Source organism: Esox lucius, chromosome 4 (genome assembly GCF_011004845.1).
Source record: "Esox lucius isolate fEsoLuc1 chromosome 4, fEsoLuc1.pri, whole genome shotgun sequence".
NCBI lineage: Eukaryota > Metazoa > Chordata > Actinopteri > Esociformes > Esocidae > Esox > Esox lucius.
Genome location: NC_047572.1, coordinates 32656966 through 32675981, shown reverse-complemented (window position 1 = coordinate 32675981; position 19016 = coordinate 32656966). Strand labels below are relative to the sequence as shown.

The 19016-nt window shown below is 43.3% G+C and overlaps 1 protein-coding gene across 3 annotated transcripts in view; it reads right to left on the bottom strand.

Annotated features, from left to right (window-relative positions):
• Window positions 1-14027, bottom strand: part of fgf13a (fibroblast growth factor 13a) — a 130085-nt gene extending 116058 nt beyond the window's left edge. Inside the window, exons 1-2 of one of the 3 annotated variants that reach the window (XM_013133656.4) lie at window positions 13493-14027; window positions 13040-13208 (exon numbers count right to left, since the gene is read on the bottom strand). In XM_013133656.4, coding sequence (XP_012989110.1) covers window positions 13040-13088 — 49 coding nt within the window. In that variant the 5' untranslated portion in view covers window positions 13089-13208; window positions 13493-14027. Of the gene's footprint in view, window positions 1-12487; window positions 12563-13039; window positions 13209-13492 lie in introns of those variants that run through there. The other 2 variants (XM_013133660.4, XM_034291812.1) reach the window with 2 other exon arrangements.
• Between the last annotated feature and the right edge of the window lie 4989 nt (window positions 14028-19016).

Here is a 19016-nt window from a genome sequence, read left to right as displayed (position 1 = left end):
AGACACAAATAAAACATTGTTAGAAATATTTCTAAATATAGCAGCACTTCTTCCCTGGTCCCTGAAGCCCATTTTACACCGTCTGGATTGGTGAACATCACAGCTACGCATCCAGCCAACCCCAACCCCCCCTTTCTCACTCTTTTTCTCTCGCACACACCATCACACCATCTCAGGAGGAACAGATCATTTACATAATGAGACACAGCCACCGCAACAAAGCCCAAATAAACACGGGAGCCATCAGTCAACAGAGGACTATGAGGTTCCTCCTTCACAACCCCCCCCACTGCTCCAGGGCCACAGTAGGAGAACACACTCCTCTCCAGAGAGAACGACCCCACAGACACAGGAGTTTGATTGGAACAGGTGGAAAAAGGGGAGGAGGGGGCAGCGTTTGGGGAGAAAATGAGCATACCTCCAGCTCAGAGCGAGTGTGTGTGTGTGTGTGCAGTTGAGGGACGGTGAACTCAGAGTCAGTGAGATGTGAGGTGATTAAAGGACCATGAAAAAGATGTAGTGAAGGGGATACAATTGTGAGAGGAAAATATAATGACAGGATGAGATGGTGAGATGGTGAGATGGTGTGAGAGTGAGAGGGTGAGGGGGAGGAGATGAGGAGGAAAAGATGGTTAGAGGAGGAGATGTTTAGGAGAAGGAAATGGTGAGAGGAGGAGATGATGATGAGGGGAATACGAGGAGATGTTAAGAGAATAAGGTAAGCTAATGATGTTTCCATGTCAACAGAACTCGATGGCTGCCTCCTCTCTTCATGAGACTGATTGGTAATCACTTCCCTATTCACTGGAGATTTGGTAACAGTGTTCCAGCAGTCAGCAAACCCACTCCGTTATCCTGTTCTGTCCATGAAAAACAACAAGACAGACAGTCATATTTCATTACCTCACTGAAAATACACACTGAAAAAATCCTGAAATCATATGACTGTGCTAAGTCTCACCTGCTCTGTGATTCAACTTCATGTTCTGTCAGGTGTCAGTTGAGATGTTAATCTGTGATATGTAATTTAATGTTCATGTAGAGGAGAAAATGTCTCACTGCAGCAGCCAATTTAGAGGGAGACACAAAGCGAGAAAGGAGACAAAGACAGAGAAAGCGCAGTTAAGAGAAAGAGAGAGAGAGAGAGAGAGAGAGAGAAGGCCTTGATCTAACACTAATCCATTAGAAACAGCAGAAATTAACCTCAGTATTGTGCTTGGCGTATATATTTGTGTGAAAAGCACCAGAGAGACTGAAAAAACTGTAACAGATTAATTAATCACTAATTGCATCCCCAATACCTTCCGTGCATGTTCCCCTCAGAGATATACTCAGTCTTCATTCTCTGTCATTTAGGAGCTAAATTAATTGTGTGTCTCTGAGGAATCGTCCTGCAGGCAGTTTACAGTATATCATGTTTCCACAAGGCATTTAAGTTCGTTAACATACTATAGATATGTGTGTATATATATATAGCGAGAGAGAGAGAGAAAGAGAGAGAGATTTAAAGCAGAAGCAAAGTATGTGAAGAATGAAAGTGTATGTTTTGGCAGAATTGTTTAAGGACAATTAACTTTGGTGTACCCATTAAAATTGCAAGTAAATGTGTGTGCGTGTGTGTTGTAGTGGGTGTGTTGGAATGTTTGTGTGTTGTAGTGTGTGTGTGTGTGTGTTGGAGTGTTTGTGTGTTGTAGTGTGTGTGTGTGTGTGTGTGTGTTGGAGTGTTTGTGTGTTGTAGTGTGTGTGTGTGTGTGTGTTAATGCAGAAAATGGTCAGATCATTACAGGCTTCAATCCAACCATAGAATTAGACACGCCCACTCCGAGATACCAACATAGAATTAGACACGCCCACTCCGAGATACCAACATAGAATTAGACACGCCCACTCCGAGATACCAACATAGAATTAGACACGCCCACTCCGAGATACCAACATAGAATTAGACACGCCCACTCCGAGATACCAACAAAATCAATCACTGAATGACAGACAGAGAGAGAAAGGAGTTTTCTGATAAGGCAGGCATCTGCTCCACTTCTCGTGGCTTAACCAAAGCCCCTGCTAACTCTTGAGCGGTCTTTGGTGTTTGCACTCCGGCAGGCTGTACCAGGACAGTACCAGGACTTTACCAGGACTACACCAGCACTACACCAGGACTGCACCAGGACTGCACCAGGGCTGCACCAGGACTGCACCAGGGCTGCACCAGGGCTGCACCAGGACAAACACGCATGTCTTACTTCTCTAATGGAGTTTTGCCTACATGAATCCTAATGAAACTGCACTGTTGAGTTGAGTAACCTACAGATCAATGCAGTCAATAGCACTAACCACCACACGTGTTGACCAAAGCTGCCTGGGTGGGGGAAACTCCTCCCTTTAACTGATCACATCTAGAGTTCAAACTGCCTGCGCAACTCCTCAAGTGTGCTGTTTTTTAAATGCTGGTTTTAATGTGTTGGTTTTAATAGGGTGGTTTTAATGTTGTCAGGTCCTGGCACGTCCTGGCCTGCCGACGCCCTCTCTCCCTCATTTGGCCCATGGTCTCCTGTTTGTCATTATCTCCATCACCTGTGTTCCTGACCAGGTCCCTATTTAAATTCCTCCTTCCCATATGTATCTTGTAGGTGCCTGTTAGGTTTTGTTTCAGTGTAACATTGTCTCCGTTATCGTGTCATAGTGTCAGTTTTCTTAGCACTTAGTTCTTTTTATTAAAGGTTCTTCATTCTCCCTGCAATTTTCTCAGGCCTCCCACATGTGGCGTTACTAATGCCCTTTCCCTAACCTTACCAAGAAGTTGCTGATCAACAGATAATTTGTTGAGCAATTGTTGATAGTATTACTATCTACAGAACATCTACAAATGGAAACTGGGACTCTCAGAATAAAGTGTAAGAAATGGAAAAGCCTTTAAACATTCCATTACTTCTAGACATCGATGTCATTGAGGACAGGACACCTACACAAACAGCTCTGATTATGTTGTTTCGAGACTGAATTGGTTCTCTTCTGAATATCTGAGATTAACAATAAAGACTTTATTTTGCTTAAACACCAACAGGCTTGACTAACCTCCAGCGGCTCTCCTTGACATTGTGGAGTATGGAAAATTTTTGCAATATATTATAATAAAAACTTCTCAGAGTCTGGTATAACAGTTGATTATTTCAAGTTGAATTATGTGGATCCACGGGAACAACCATCATGACAAAGAGAGTTCAAGTACAGAGACCAACACAGAGTAAGTCATGACAGATTGTTCTGATTATGCATTTCAAGTTTCAAGCTTATATCCTCCTCCTACAGTACAGATGACGGAATTAGCATTTGCAGAATGTACATACAAGGCCTAGTAGCCACTACGGTGTAGTCTAAATATGCAAGGTTACACAAATAGCTCCAGGAGACAGAAAATCATAGAATGTTGGTTGCCCAGACAACCCGGTCAAAGACTGAGATATAACAATCTGGACAGTTACTACATGGAGACTTAAGTTAACTATGCTCTTCCCAATAAGGAATAGAGCTCTGTTCACCTGTAGGATGTAAGTAATAATAACCCCCTGCTGTTCAAGAGCTTCCTCCTAAAGAATAGTCTCTTATGGTGGTTTTATGGCACAGGCAGAGGCCTGTTTCTCTTATTGCTTAAAGGAGCTAAGGCCCCTGCTCAGGTGACATTGCATTCATCACTGCCCCTGAACACACAGAGAGAAAGACTAGTTTTTAGCATATGCTAATTGATCAAACATACGGAGTACAAAACTCTTCTATAAAATAATTAATAAATAAGAATGCCAATAAATACATTTTCTACAACATCTAAAGGCTGCTAGATGGCTTGGTGTGACCTCTGACCATCTGATAATAAGTTTTCAGACTTTTCTGAACTGACAACAAATCACAGCCTTGCCAGAAGTGTGCCCTCTGAGCCCATTTTGAATAATTTTTTAAATGGCAAAAATCTAAAATATGTAAAATATTTTCCAAATAACATATTTTCGCATAAACGTATGTGTTCCGAACACATTTACCAATAAGTCACAAATTACATTTTTCTAAAGTATTTCAAAAATATTATTTGTCTAATTTAATTCATTTTTATATGTATCCAAAAAGTTAATTTTAAACATGGATTTCCCAGAAAAGTGTCCATACAAAAAAAAAAAAAAGACTAAAAAAATGGATAAATACAGGAAAATATGTATTGGTAAATATAGGTAAATATGGATACATATGGGTAAATATAGGTAAATATGGGTAGATATGGGTAAATATAGGAAAATAAATATAGGAATATATGGGTAAATGTAGGTAAATATAGTTAAATATAGGACAATATGGGTAGATATGGGTAAATATATATGAATATGGGTACAAATAGGTACATAAGGGATAGATATGGGTAAATATATATAAAATATATATAAGTAAATAAATGAATATGGGTAAAAATAGGTACATAAGGGTAAATATATGAATATATATAGGTAAATATGGTAGATATGGGTAAGAATATGAATATATCTAGGTAAATATGGTAGATATGGGTAAATATATGAATATATAGGTAGAAATGGTAGATATGGGTAAATATATGAATATATATTGGTAAATATGGTAGATATGGGTAAATATATGAATATATATGGGTAAATATGGTAGATATGGGTAAATATATGAATATATATAGGTATAGCTGCAGTGCTGGCCCAGGGTGTTGCAGCTGCTCCTCACAGTGAGATTCAGACAGTTAGTTGTTCCTGGGTCCAGTGGTCTCAGAGCAAATGTGCAACTGCAGCATACGTTTGAATCCAGCCCACTGCTCTTTCAGCAAGAACGCTTTCTCCACAACCGCTATCCAATAGAAGCGTACAAATTCCCCAAAAGATATATTTAAAAAACAAACATATTGGGCATTCACAGATCCTCACGAAAACATGCCAGAGGGAGGGATTATTCACATGTCTACAGTAGGTCCTACATAAGGACTGGTTCTATTCAGATACAGTGTAATTTAAAATGCTTGTCAGCTTAGAACAGAACTCTAAAAAACATTCGTAATATACACCTTTTTCTCTCTCTACACATACAAATACATATAAAGAGATTCACACAGTTAGTTACTGCTAGTCACTCATTCACACATTGTTAAACTGCCCGCTAAATGAGTCAGAGCTGACACACAGTGCCTCTGTCTTCTGAGCTCATCACTCCGTCCTCCAGCTCCAAACATTTGATCCCCTGAGTTGCCAGCAAGCCCGGGGGTTATAAGGAGGGTCACACACCTGCCAGAGGTGTTACTGAGGGACGAGTCCACAGCCACCTTGTGGTGAGAAATACGGGCTATGGTTCGCCTTCCCCAAACGGAGAGCAATGAGGCCGTACGAAGCTCCCCTTAGTCACAGCTTTGTGTGACCTAAAGAAAATCTATTTGAGGCTAGCCTAGAACCCAGGGGAAATTTTTTTGCTGACATGGTCAGTGTGATTTTGTAATTATAGGCCAGTCAGAAATACCACCGGATCTTTCGAGCTTTGGCTCAGTCTGTTTTCTAAAAGAGGGACTTGGCCGGGTTGTGTCTCTCCCCATCAAACCCTCACCAGGGGGACAGCCTAACCCAAACAGAGGTTTCTAAAACATTGGACGGCAGAAGAGACATTGTTTAGCTTATAGGTCAGTATAAATATTTAAAAAACCCACAATGCATTACACATGAAGGGGTGTGTACTCTGAGATATTATTATTTCCCATCTCTGTGTAAAGAGGTCATTGTCATCAGCACTGTTAGACACACGTAACCGCAATTCTGGAAGATTATCTTCTGATGACAGAAAATAAAACAGAGTGTATCTACAACAATCCAATCCCCGCTCTAATCCAAACATCTCGAATCGATACATAATCCGGTACCTACATGTCCTGTGATCCTTTGAGCCGTCGCTTTGATGAAAGATGGAACTCAGATACAGTGGGGAGAACAAGTATTTGATACACTGCCGATTTTGCAGGTTTTCCCACTTACAAAGCATGTAGAAGTCTGTAATTCTTATCATAGGTACACTTCAACTATGAGTGACGGAATGTAAAAAATCCAGAAAATCACATTGTATGATTTTTAAGTAATTAATTTAAATTTTATTGCATGACATAAGTATTTGATACATCAGAAAAGCAGAACTTAATATTTGGTACAGAAACCTTTGTTTGCAATTACAGAGATCATACGTTTCCTGTAGTTCTTGACCAGGTTTGCACACAGTGCAGCAGGGATTTTGGCCCACTCCTCCATACAGACCTTTTCCAGATCCTTCAGATTTCGGGGCTGTCACTGGGCAATACAGACTTTCAGCTCCCTCCAAAGATTTTCTATTGGGTTCAAAGTCCTGGACTGGCAAGGCCACTCCAGGACCTTGAGATGCATCTTAGTTGCCCTGGCTGTGTGTTTTGGGTCGTAGTCATGCTGGAAGACCCAGCCACGACCCATCTTCAATGCTCTTACTGAGGGAAGGAGGTTGTTGGCCAAGAGCTTGCTATACATGGCCCCATCCAGCCTCCCTTCAATACAGTGCGGTCGTCCTGCCCCCTTTGTAGAAAAGCATCCCCAAAGAATGATGTTTCCACCTCCATGGTTCACGGTTGGGATGGTGTTCTTGGGGTTGTACTCATCCTTCTTCTTCCTACAAACACGGCGAGTGGAGTTTAGACCAAAAAGCTCTATTTTTGTCTCATCAGACAACATGACCTTCTCCCATTCCTCCTCTGGATCATCCAGATGGTCATTGGCAAACTTCATACAGGCCTGGACATGCGCTGGCTTGAGCAGGGGGACCTTGCGTGCGCTGCAGGATTTTGATCCATGACGGCGTAGTGTGTTACTAATGGTTTTCTTTGAAACTGTGGTCCCAGCTCTCTTCAGGTCATTGACCAGGTCCTGCCGTGTAGTTCTGGGCTGATCCCTCACCTTCCTCATGATCATTGATGCCCCACGAGGTGAGATCTTGCATAGAGCCCCAGACCGAGGGAGATTTACTGTCATCTTGAACTTCTTCCATTTTCTAATAATAGCTCCAACAGTTGTTGCCTTCTCACCAAGCTGCTTGCCTATTGTCCTGTAGCCCATCCCAGCCTTGTACAGGTCTACAATTTTATCCCCGATGTCCTTACACAGCTCTCTGGTCTTGGCCATTGTGGAGAGGTTGGAGTCTGTTTGATTGAGTGTGTGGACAGATGTCTTATGTCATGCAATAAAATGCCAATTATTTTATTTTTATTCATCCAATGTGATTTTCTGGATGTTTGTTTTAGATCCCGTCTCTCACAGTTGAAGAGTACCTATGATAAAAAATTACAGACCTCTACATGCTTTGTAAGTAGGAAAACCTGCAAAATCGGCAGTGTATCAAATACTTGTTCTCCCCACTGTAAATACAGGCATTCAAACCAGACCCCAAACACCCATCGTGACATGAACAAATGACTTGCATCCAAAGCCGAATTGGATCTTTACAGATAATCACTTAAGCACCCTTCAAGCCTGGCTTGTTTGAACAACACTATAGGTCATCACTACTTGTCTCGTTTGAGTCCAGTCCACACTTATGTAGTCTAAAGCCCATTAGAGCAGTGTGAGCATTTAAACATCAGGAAATGGGTGATGAGAATCGTCAGGAAGGCTGGGTTTTCTCTGCCAGCCCGTTTCATTAATGAGGATAAAAGCATCCCAACAAAGCAGCGGCAGACCATGAGGTCAGGGGTCAGGGTCAATGGCGGAAAAGAGAGAAGGCAGAGGGAGGAATGGATGAAGAAAGAGAGGAAATGGGGAAGAGAGCGAGATGGGAGACGGGAGACACAGGAACCATAGAAAGGATTGGCTGACTGGCTGATTCGTTTTTGCCGCCCAGCAAATGACAATAAGATCCCAGGAGTGGTTCAGACCAACGAGGGCCCAGAAGGCCGGTGTTACACAAAACCCGTTCACCTCATAAAACACACGGCTTTCAGGATTAGCCCGGGCCGCTTGGCTGACACATCATAAAACCCAGGAATTCTGGGGATTTTAAAGGCAGGTCACTGGCCTCGGCTGCACAATGATGGAATCACAGGGGAACTGGGTCTTCTGTAGCTAGTGTGGCTTTTTTCTGCACTGTTTTAGGTGCTCATGAATGATGACTGGAATGGAAGAAGCGAAACCCACAGTCACTGCAACAAATGTGCAAATTTATGAAATATCAAAGAGACCAAAGTATCAAAATAGAGAATTTTTCACAGAACAATACGTTAAATCATCATTTTCCTTTGACCTACAAGTTACATTCACAACTGCATTAATTTGCCAGTATTCTTTTATTTCAGTTTCTGCTTAATATGACTGTAATCTGTTGTTGTTTATCTACTTAAGCTGATTGAACTGACTGTAAATCTCTCTTGACACTAAATGATTCACATGCTAATGTGAAACTCTCTTGATTCAACTGCTAATGTGAAACGGGACTGTTGAAAAGTGTTTTTGAACATACAAAATACAGACCTCTAAAGCACTGAATGTTGCCATGAAATATGTCCGATAGTATTTCAGGCCAGTGAAATTAAGATTATAAAATACTAAAAAGCAGCTTAAATACAAAATAAGGCCCATCTCTGGTCACTAACCCTCTACTGGATTAAATACAAAAAAAATTCAGGGGTTTCAACGCTTTTGCAAGGCATACTGTAGCACAGTCCCCCACAAGAATTATGGGCACCCTAGACGTGACGGTGGCACCGCGTGGCGCAGCGCACCCTCTCCAACACTCCACTTCGCTGGCATCCTAACAGCCGGTCGGAGACGATGGCAGCAGCGCACCCCAATTGACACACCTGCACCTCATCAGTTTTTATGTGGCTATTTATGTTCCCGGTTAAACACCCGCGCCTCACGGGATATTGTGTCCTGTCTGTGTTTGTGACCGTGTGGTGCTGCCTTCTTGCTATTCGCTCCTCACACTAGGGAAATACCAACCAAAAATGTAATTGTTGTATATGAGCTTGATCTATGACTCGTGAAATCATCATTGAATGAAATCTTTTGTAAGAGAAAACAATTTGTCATCAACAAAATATTATTTTGTTCAAAAACAAGCGTGCCGCAATCACTGGCACGACCAGAAAATGTTACAAATAAAATTGTAAATAGAATTGATTTATATTTTCAAATGCATTCACATTACTAAATCATATAACTATTTGGCTACATGCCTTTGGGTTGTTGGTCCTCTGAGGGCTCTGGGACAAAGCAGGACAAAGAGACAGGCAGACAGATACAGTCCACAGAAATACACCAATCACAGGGCCTCTCCAGGCAGCCAAGCTGTCCGTCAGGGCCCATAATGCCAAGCCGTTGTGGGCCCAAAAGGAAACTGGAAAGACAGGTTCTCTAACAGTCTCAAACATGTCAGGGTGGTACGCTGTGATGTCAAGTGGCAGGTCTCCGCGGCAGAGAGCTAGCCCCCTGAGGGTGAAAAGGCCGAGTCTGCATCAGCTAAGGGAAAGACGTCCACTGGAGTATTCCATCCCGGCGCAACCGACACAGTTTCCCCTTTATTCTACTTAGGCTAGGGGTTCCCACTCTTGGGGGTGAGCAGACCATTAATGGGGTGGCAATGCCTTTCTTATTTTGCGGTCAAATATTAATTTTATTTTAACAATTTGCAATAATATATAACAACCTATAAAGTCACTTGCACATACTATGACACACAATTCAGGATACAAACAAGCCGCAAAATATATAAGCAACCATTAGTTAATTACTATCTGTTGTTCCCAGACTTAGATATTTCTATTTCCATAGCTTGGCCTCATACATGTTTTACTACAGGGAAAGACAACAGGTTTTCAGCACCTACATTTCTGTGAACTTTTTCTCAATGTACCTCAGCAGCAGACATATAGTGACCAGTATCTTTGCAACAGTAAAATTCATAGAAAAATGCAAATATTAAATTACATCACACGGAAAGTGATAACTAATGGCTATGCACATTATATTGGCACCCAACTACAGAATTGTGATGACATTTTGTGAGTTCCAAAGCAAATCCTAGCCCATATCTAGGTTAAATAAGTACTTTAGAACTGAGTGCCATACTATCAGCTTAATGGTGTAGCTTTCAATGCAGAAAGGATCATTTCTCCTTTTTCCCAGCAATCAGAAAAATGTACTTTATAAATCCCTATTTACATCAGCAGGCAGTGACTGGGTAGCTCCGTTACATCACCCAGCAATGTTAAATGGATAACATAACACCAGCCAGACATGGTGGGAGAAACAAATGGCCCCCTTTGAATCTGCTCTTTTCGGTTTGCTGAAATCAAAGTCACCCAGGTGATCAGCTGCTAGATTACAGGACTGTAATGAAACTATTGACTGTGTATTGTTCAGCCACTGAAATAAGACCAGCACGGGGGTTAGACACACACATGCACACACACACACACACACACACACACACACAGACACACACAGACACACACAAACACACACAAACACTAAGAACTGTCAAAGACAGGACGGGAGTGGGGACAAACATCAACATGACAACTGTGTGGAAACAGGCTTTGATCCAGTTGATTTCCCAGGTTTGATCCAGTTGATTTCCCAGGCTTTGAGCCAGTTGATTTCCCAGGCTTCGGGAGGATTTGGGAGGCTGGTACTGAGGCCAGGACTTTGAGCAGGTATGTCACAAGGCTTTGACGCATCACTTTGCCTGGACAACTCAGGCTGCCCAGGGCGAAGGGAGGCTAACGCAAACTGATCTGCCTGCCGTGATATCGGAGGGCAGCTGAATCCCTACAACACTGTTCTCTCTCTTTCTCTCGCTCTCCCATTCTGTAATCCAATGTACTAGCACAGAATGTGCTCATATCATACGGAGCAGTGAAGCATGCCCTTTCACAGAGAATAGATTGGGCTTCTTCTGGTTCCTCCATTCTATGACCACCCTTCTACATACTCAAAACGGGGTTCTGACCCGGCTCTGTGTTTCGGACTGACGAAATGCATTACCACACGGAGTACACATGAAGGCAAAGCCATTGCATTCAAATGAGGCACTACACAGTATTGCATTTCAAATCACCTTTACATTCCAAATGAAATACAGTGCTACTGACAGAATAAAGGCCATTAGAAATGCCAAAAGTGCAGGAGTTTGGTGAGATTTTCTGACAGTTTGCACAAATGTTAAGCAGGCACAGGGCTTATGAGCCTCAAATTCCAGTCCATTATTTCCCAGGTTAAATCCCTTCCCTCAATCCTTTATTTTGCTTAAAAATATAAGTTGAATTGATCCAAAGCTTAACTCCATTGCAATGCTGTACACACATGGTGGCTCATTCACTCAGAAGGGCCGGTTAGTGTCTAAGGCTCAAACAAAGTTGATTAAGACCTCTATTGACCTTTCAACCTCTGATGAACATCTCTATATTATGATGATGACTCTGTGTGGGACGGATTGCAGACCCAGTGATGTACAGTAGAGAAAGCAATGATAACTGAGGTGAAAACATCTCAATAGGTGAAAGCATGCACAAGTCAACTGGATTTGACGGCAAGTCCACTTTACCAGGCAGGTAATAAAGCAGTGCTCAGAATATAAAAGGAACAAAATTGTGTGACGACAAAAAAACCAGGATCCCCACTCATTTCTGGAGCAGAAACACATTTTTCAAATAACATGTTTGGAATATTGTCTTAGACATGCATTGAAACAAACCACAATATAATTGAGGTCAGCAGATTTTATCTGCATTTAAATTTTCAGGGCAAATATAGATTTATAAATAAAAAAAAAATAAAAAAAGGTTAACACAAAACAAACAAGCAGCCAGTGGTTCTAATTCCAATATAATAGTTTCTTAATCATAATAAATTTCAATTAGCAGATTGACAAATATTCCATCTGATGCATTAATAGGCTATTGGTAGATTGATTATGCTAGTATAAATCTGATTTATCCAGGATTAATTACAAATGTAATTGGATATGACTCCACACTGGCTGCCTATTGGCCAGTTTATGGTTTGCTATTGGATATATTCTGTTTTGATTGGTTGCCTTGTCATTGATAGCCTCAATTGACAAAATACGCAATCATCGAAACAAAGGGATAAAAGCGTGTGCGTGCCAGCGAGCAAAAGGTCTGCACAAACTCAGTATAGAGCGAACACATCAATTAATCTCGCCGAGGTTTCTCCGGCAACCCTGCCTCCCCTTTGTCTCCATGGCAATGGTTCGCCAGTTTATATCCACACACCGAGCGAGGCTGTAGCCTGGGTTCCAGGCTATTTAGCTTACGTTCCCCGTGTGTTGAATGTATCTATTTAGCTTCAGTGAAACGTGAGGTGAAGGGCCTGCCACCCAGGCTAGCGAGGCTGTTCTAGAGTCGTGCAGAGGGTAATTTTTATGCAATGGGTCATTAGTGCACCAGCACTAATGAAAACAGTACCATAGCAAAATAGTGCACCCACGTCATCACTTAGCATAGAACACCTGTGTGTATGATTGGGATGTGATGTGGAAAGCTGGGTAAATGCAAACCTGGGTAAAAGGTGTAAGCAAGAAGGACAAGGGGATATTTTCAACAGGATGCCAGTGACATTGTTCTTCACCGCCACCACGTTAAGCGTTAAAGCGACAGCACGAACATTCTTCATTTACGATTGCTAACGCTCTCTGAAATACACTGCTGTTTTCACTATGGTGTATTAACTAGCCTAATAATTCTGAAATTTGTATAGATCATTTAAATTATGAAATCAATAAATATTATACACTAGGGTACATGCGCAATAATTAGGTTATAACATGTGCTAATAATAGATGGGTAGTGGTCTGGTCTGTAACCATAAAGCCACATCTGGTCTTGGTGCCGCGCCATCAAGTAGGCTCGTTGGCCTACTATTGTTTTCAGGGGACGTGTACGAGATGAATGAACGCACCGTCGCTTTAAACCATTAATTTAAGAGCAGTGTTGTTCATTGCGAAGCTCGCCCCTTACCCTTGGAAGCATCCTTATCTTCTTTGGGCTTCGCCACTTTTCCGCTCATAGATCCCAGTTTGGATGTGTAATTCCCGATTTAGACAAGAATGGAAATCCTTTTAATCTCTTGCAGACAGTTTCTTCAATGAAATCCTTTCCAGAGATACCAGGTGCTGAGATAAGTGTTCTGTGAGGCAATCAGAAAACAATGCAATTACTCTCCAAGATACTAATTTCGTGAAAGTTGTATCAAGAGATGACCGCAAACAAGGCAAACCTGTGGACCATATGATTCAATTTATATCGAAGGCTATCGACGGACGTTTCGAGTTATTAGTACATTCAGTCTACTCACATTGCCTACACAAATGAGTTCACAAAAGCGCATCTGGAGAATTGGCAAAGAAACACCATGATCCTGGATCGTCCCCATCAAAGCGTTTGAATCGTTTGAATATGAGCTTTTCTTACCTTATCTCCTCCACGTTTCCTGCTACATCAATGCACATTGATAAAGCAAAACGTTTCCACCATGAATTCCGCTATGTTGCATACAAAAATCACGACCCTCTCGGTTCTGACAAAGGAACTGAGAAAAAAAGCGAAGAAAATGAGCGCAGGGCTTCCAGCCGAGCGGGTGTCAGTCGACGTCACAGGAAAAACGGAAAGGGCATCAAATTAAGATTACCTCAAATAAGCCCTCTACACATAGGGGATCCGCAAATGACATCTACTACAACAAATGCAAGAAGGTTTTGTTGTAGCCTATAACGACTATTCTATTCCACACGCGTTCCTCTTGGGCAATTCACGAGCTGCACATCATAGCACGCAGATCAACAGGATCCACAAAGTGAGCGCTATATTCCATCACTAAGATTAGCACAGTTGCTATATCAGGTCTATAAAAACTAATGTTTAGGGCAAGACAATAATTTGTTTACAAGTCCTCTTCGCCATTCACCGTTACGCTGAACGCGCGCGTTGGATGGGTAGCGTTGGAGGAGCGCTGCAAACGAGGCGTCAAGTACAGTACTGTAGATTAGTACGAAAAAAAGAGTGACCGGGCTGCAGATTACGCAGAATTGAGAAGCACTATATCAATTTTTTTGCTTGTACGCTAGTGTTTACTTGAAACATTCAAGTGAATAAGCATTTGTAAATCGAACGTCAAAAACAAGCATTTGTTTTCTGTTAGCCTGCAGAGCCGAACTAAGTTTGACGACATCAACTTAGCAAATACGTTATTCAAATAAACTGTAAAAATACGCAATCATCCAGTTACTAACAAAGGAAGTAAGACTGTCGAGATATAGTGGTATAAACGCACGCAAGTGTCATTTGCCAAAAGAACATCACCCAAAACACGCAAATTTTGCCGAATATCATTGACATTCATGCTGCAGTCCATATTAATCTGACAACTTACATAATTAGATGTCTAATCAGGGATGAATCAAAAGTAGGCTAGCCCAAGTAGTCCAAACAGGCGTATGGGCTATAGCTCGGGCTATAGAGTCGACCGAAAGTGGAGCAAGTCCCAAACCATTGAAAGAAATAACTCACCTGGATGTGCGAGATGGCAAAGAAAAACTGTTGAATAGACAGGAATGTCAGAGCGCTCGCCAATAAAATAGGTCTGCTGTGGATGAGCGAGCATTACCCAATTTTACAGGTGTTATCGAATCAATAGCAATATATGCTACTGTGCTTCATTTAGTTATTCCATTTCAAATCGGGGCTTAAACACCTTTCTAAAGTTTTGCTACACCGACAGATGCCAGTAAGCCAAGTGCAAGTCGATATCTCGAGGAAATACTGAGTGATGACAGCGCATTGCTTTATTCTAATTGGTTGAACTGTTATTCGCATTACCATGCTTCAGTCCTGTGAAGTTATAATTACCTGGTTGTCTATAATTAGTTGTCTAAAATAACCTAGGCGTTTATGTCGTGTCATGAGATGCACCGGTAAAAATGGCTTCCTAATCGTTCCAAAACAGAACAATTAATGGATCCACCTTAACGCTCAAGAACGGTCTGATCGCTAATGACCGCAAGCAACGAAAAGCTACTGTTCTGAAGCTCTGATTGAGTTGATCAAAGGGATTATGGAAAAATGTTTGTTATGGCTGGTACGTACACCATATTAACCCTTAAATAGGCTAATAACCTTAGAATAGACAAAACCACAATGGTCCCGAAATTAATAGTTTTTTATTTCATAAAATGTATAACATCTTTTAATATTCTACATTTAGTTCACTATTGAACTACACGTTTTTTTTTATGTTGACAATGTGTAAATAACTGCAGCTATTATATGATTATCTAATTTAGTTTTGTAAATGTGTTCGTATAAACAGGCTATAATTGGTCTACAGTTTATGAGGTTGTTTTGTCTTGAAATGTACTTAGATAAGTACATTAATCGAACACTGCGTCGTAGTGTGTGTGAATTATAGCCTTGGCAGTGGAAGATGAGAAAATCAAAATAGAATCTGAAAAGGTCAGGGATCATCAGCTTGGTCTCATAGACTGGACCTAACATAGAACATGCTACCTCACCTTTAAAGTTTGTAGCTTTAGCTGTAGCTTCCTGCTTAGGCTAAACTTGTGCTTCACATATTTGGAGCAAGAAAGTGCACAAATACAGAACAAAAAAAAGCAATTTGGAAAAAAGGCAAATTGTGTGGAAATAACTTATATCCATATTGGCAGGTAACCTGACCCATGACCGTTGGATCGTGATAATGACCCTTAACCTTCACTTCTTATATTTTATGAAGGTAACCCATCCAGATTTAGGGCTTTTGTTGTGGGGTTTTGGCCGTCTTTCTCTATCATACTCCTACGCCAGCCCAGAAATGCATTCCTGCAGTAAATATAGCACTTCTTTGAGGTCACAAGGCCCTCGTCAACAGAAAGAGTTTGAAAAGCAGGCCAGGGGCTTCAAGCACAGCACCGATAGTGACAAGGTGTGTCCGCTGAGTATCTCAGCTCTTCCTGGTTCAAAGGAAGTGACCTCACGCCTGTCTGAAAGAGTAACACTAAGGGACCTGCAGGGGAGGAGTCTTCACTAATTTATCTCCACCTTGATAACCAAATTTCAATGTTGATGCAAAACATGAGCACCTAGTGTGCCAACACGCCCAGAATGAACCCTCGGAGCACCAGCTCAATGTTCCCAGTATCTGATTCAAACGAGGAACAATTTCAGGAGAGACTGGGGGGGACCATTAACTTCCCAAGGCAACTGTGTGGACGTGATCAACACTAGGGCATGAGCCCAGTTCTGGAAAGTGGCCGTGGGGTGGGATTCCTATTGCCATGGCACCCAGATATTTATGACCCCTTTGAGGTTAGCTAGCCCTCATTCCTTATTAGTATGCACTGAAACAGACAAAGAGGTCTTACACAGGCAGATTATTCTGCCATCCAGGCTCTTTGAGGGTATATATGGAGATTTGGAGATTGGGGATCAATAGGCCTGACCTCACTCATTGAGCCAGGGGTCAGAGAGGTCACTGTGGGCCTGAATAATGCCTTGAGGTCAATTATGGGATGTGTCCATAAGACCACTCTCCCTCAGCTGAGCCACAACCCAGAGGCCTACTGGATACCTGGAGGAAAACAGTACACCTGACTAGTATGACACACAGGGCTGGAAATGAAGCTCGCCCACTCGCCTCAGGCGAGTAGTTTCCATTTCGGGCGAGTCTAATTTTAGAACCACTGGTCCGTCAGGCAAGATAACTTTTGACGGTTTATTCGAGGGAGTTTTAAATGCGGTGACTGAGATAATGAGTCACCCGCCCTCGTATTATGAGGCTCGTAATCAGTCCGCCAGACTCACCTTGAAATAGAGTCAAAACCTTTGCTAAGCCCCGCCCCCTTGGTTACTGTAGCTACATCTGTGTAGTGTTCTAATATCTTTGTCTCTGTACTAGCCCCGAAACACGTCAATCATTTTAGAATTAGTTCAGCCCCAAAACAGTAGGGATGTGTTCAGTAGACTGAACGTTTGCAACCTGTTAGTGTGTTTTATGCATATTTGTCATGATATTTAATACCACCAGTAGTAATATCACGTTCTTTAGCCTACCAGCTGCCGTTAACGTTCATTGAATTTTAAGTAAATGTTACATAATCTTGATTTCAGTCTGCGTTCTATCCATCCATCCATCCATCTTCTACCGCTTATCCGGGGCCGGGTCGCGGGGGCAGCAGTCTAAGCAGGGATGCCCAGACTTCCCTCTCCCCAGACACTTCCTCTAGCTCTTCCGGGGGGACACCGAGGCGTTCCCAGGCCAGCCGGGAGACATAGTCCCTCCAGCGTGTCCTAGGTCTTCCCCGGGGTCTCCTCCCGGTGGGATGGGACCGGAACACCTTCCCAGGAAGGCGTTCCGGAGGCATCCGAAAAAGATGCCCAAGCCACCTCAGCTGACCCCTCTCGATGTGGAGGAGCAACGGCTCTACTCTGAGCTCCTCCCGGGTGACCGAGCTTCTCACCCTATCTCTAAGGGATCGCCCAGCCACCCTGCGGAGAAAACTCATTTCGGCCGCCTGTATCCGGGATCTTGTCCTTTCGGTCATGACCCAAAGCTCATGACCATAGGTGAGAGTAGGAACGTAGATTGACTGGTAAATCGAGAGCTTCGCCTTGCGGCTCAGCTCTTTCTTCACCACGACAGACCGATACATCGACTGCATTACTGCAGAAGCTGCACCGATCCGTCTGTCAATCTCCCGTTCCATCCTTCCCTCACTCGTGAACAAGACCCCTAGATACTTAAACTCCTCCACTTGAGGCAGGCACTCTCCACCAACCTGAAGTGGGCAAGCCACCCTTTTCCGACTGAGGACCATGGCCTCGGATTTGGAGGTACTGATTTTCATCCCCACCGCTTCACACTCGGCTGCAAACCGTCCCAGTGCATGCTGAAGGTCCTGGTTAGAAGGGGCCAACACGACAACATCATCTGCAAAGAGCAGAGACGAAATCGTGTGGTCCCCAAACCTGACACCCTCCGGCCCCTGGCTGCGCCTAGAAATTCTGTCCATAAAAATTACAAACAGAACCGGTGACAAAGGGCAGCCCTGCCGGAGTCCAACATGCACTGGGAACAAGTCTGACTTACTGCCGGCAATGCGGACCAAGCTCCTGCTTCGGTTGTATAGGGACCTGACAGCCCTTAGCAAAGGACCCAGGACCCCATATTCCCCAAGCACCCTCCACAAGATGCCGCGAGGGACACAGTCGAATGCCTTCTCCAAATCCACAAAACACATGTGGATTGGTTGGGCAAACTCCCATGAACCCTCCAACACCCCGTAGAGGGTATAGAGCTGGTCCAGTGTTCCACGGCCCGGACGAAAACCACACTGTTCCTCCTGAATCCGAGGTTCTACTATCGGCCGTATTCTCCTCTCCAGAACCCTGGCATAGACTTTCCCGGGGAGGCTGAGAAGTGTGATCCCCCTATAGTTGGAACACACCCTCCGGTCCCCCTTCTTAAAAAGAGGGACCACCACCCCGGTCTGCCATCCCAGAGGCACTGTCCCCGACCGCCACGCGATGTTGCACAGGCGTGTCAACCAAGACAGCCCCACAACATCCAGAGACTTGAGGTACTCAGGGCGGATCTCATCCACCCCCGGTGCCTTGCCACCGAGGAGTTTCTTGACCACCTCTGTGACTTCAGCCCGGGTGATGGACGAGTCCACCACTGAGCCCTCATCCTCTGCTTCCTCAATGGAAGACATGTCAGCGGGATTGAGGAGATCCTCGAAGTACTCCTTCCACCGCCCGACGACATCCTCAGTTGAGGTCAACAGCTGCCCACCTCTACTGTAAACAGCGTTGGTAGGGCACTGTTTCCCTCTCCTGAGGCGCCGGATGGTTTGCCAGAATCTCTTCGAGGCCAGCCGATAGTCCTTCTCCATGGCCTCACCGAACTCCTCCCAGGCCCGAGTTTTTGCCTCCACAACCACCC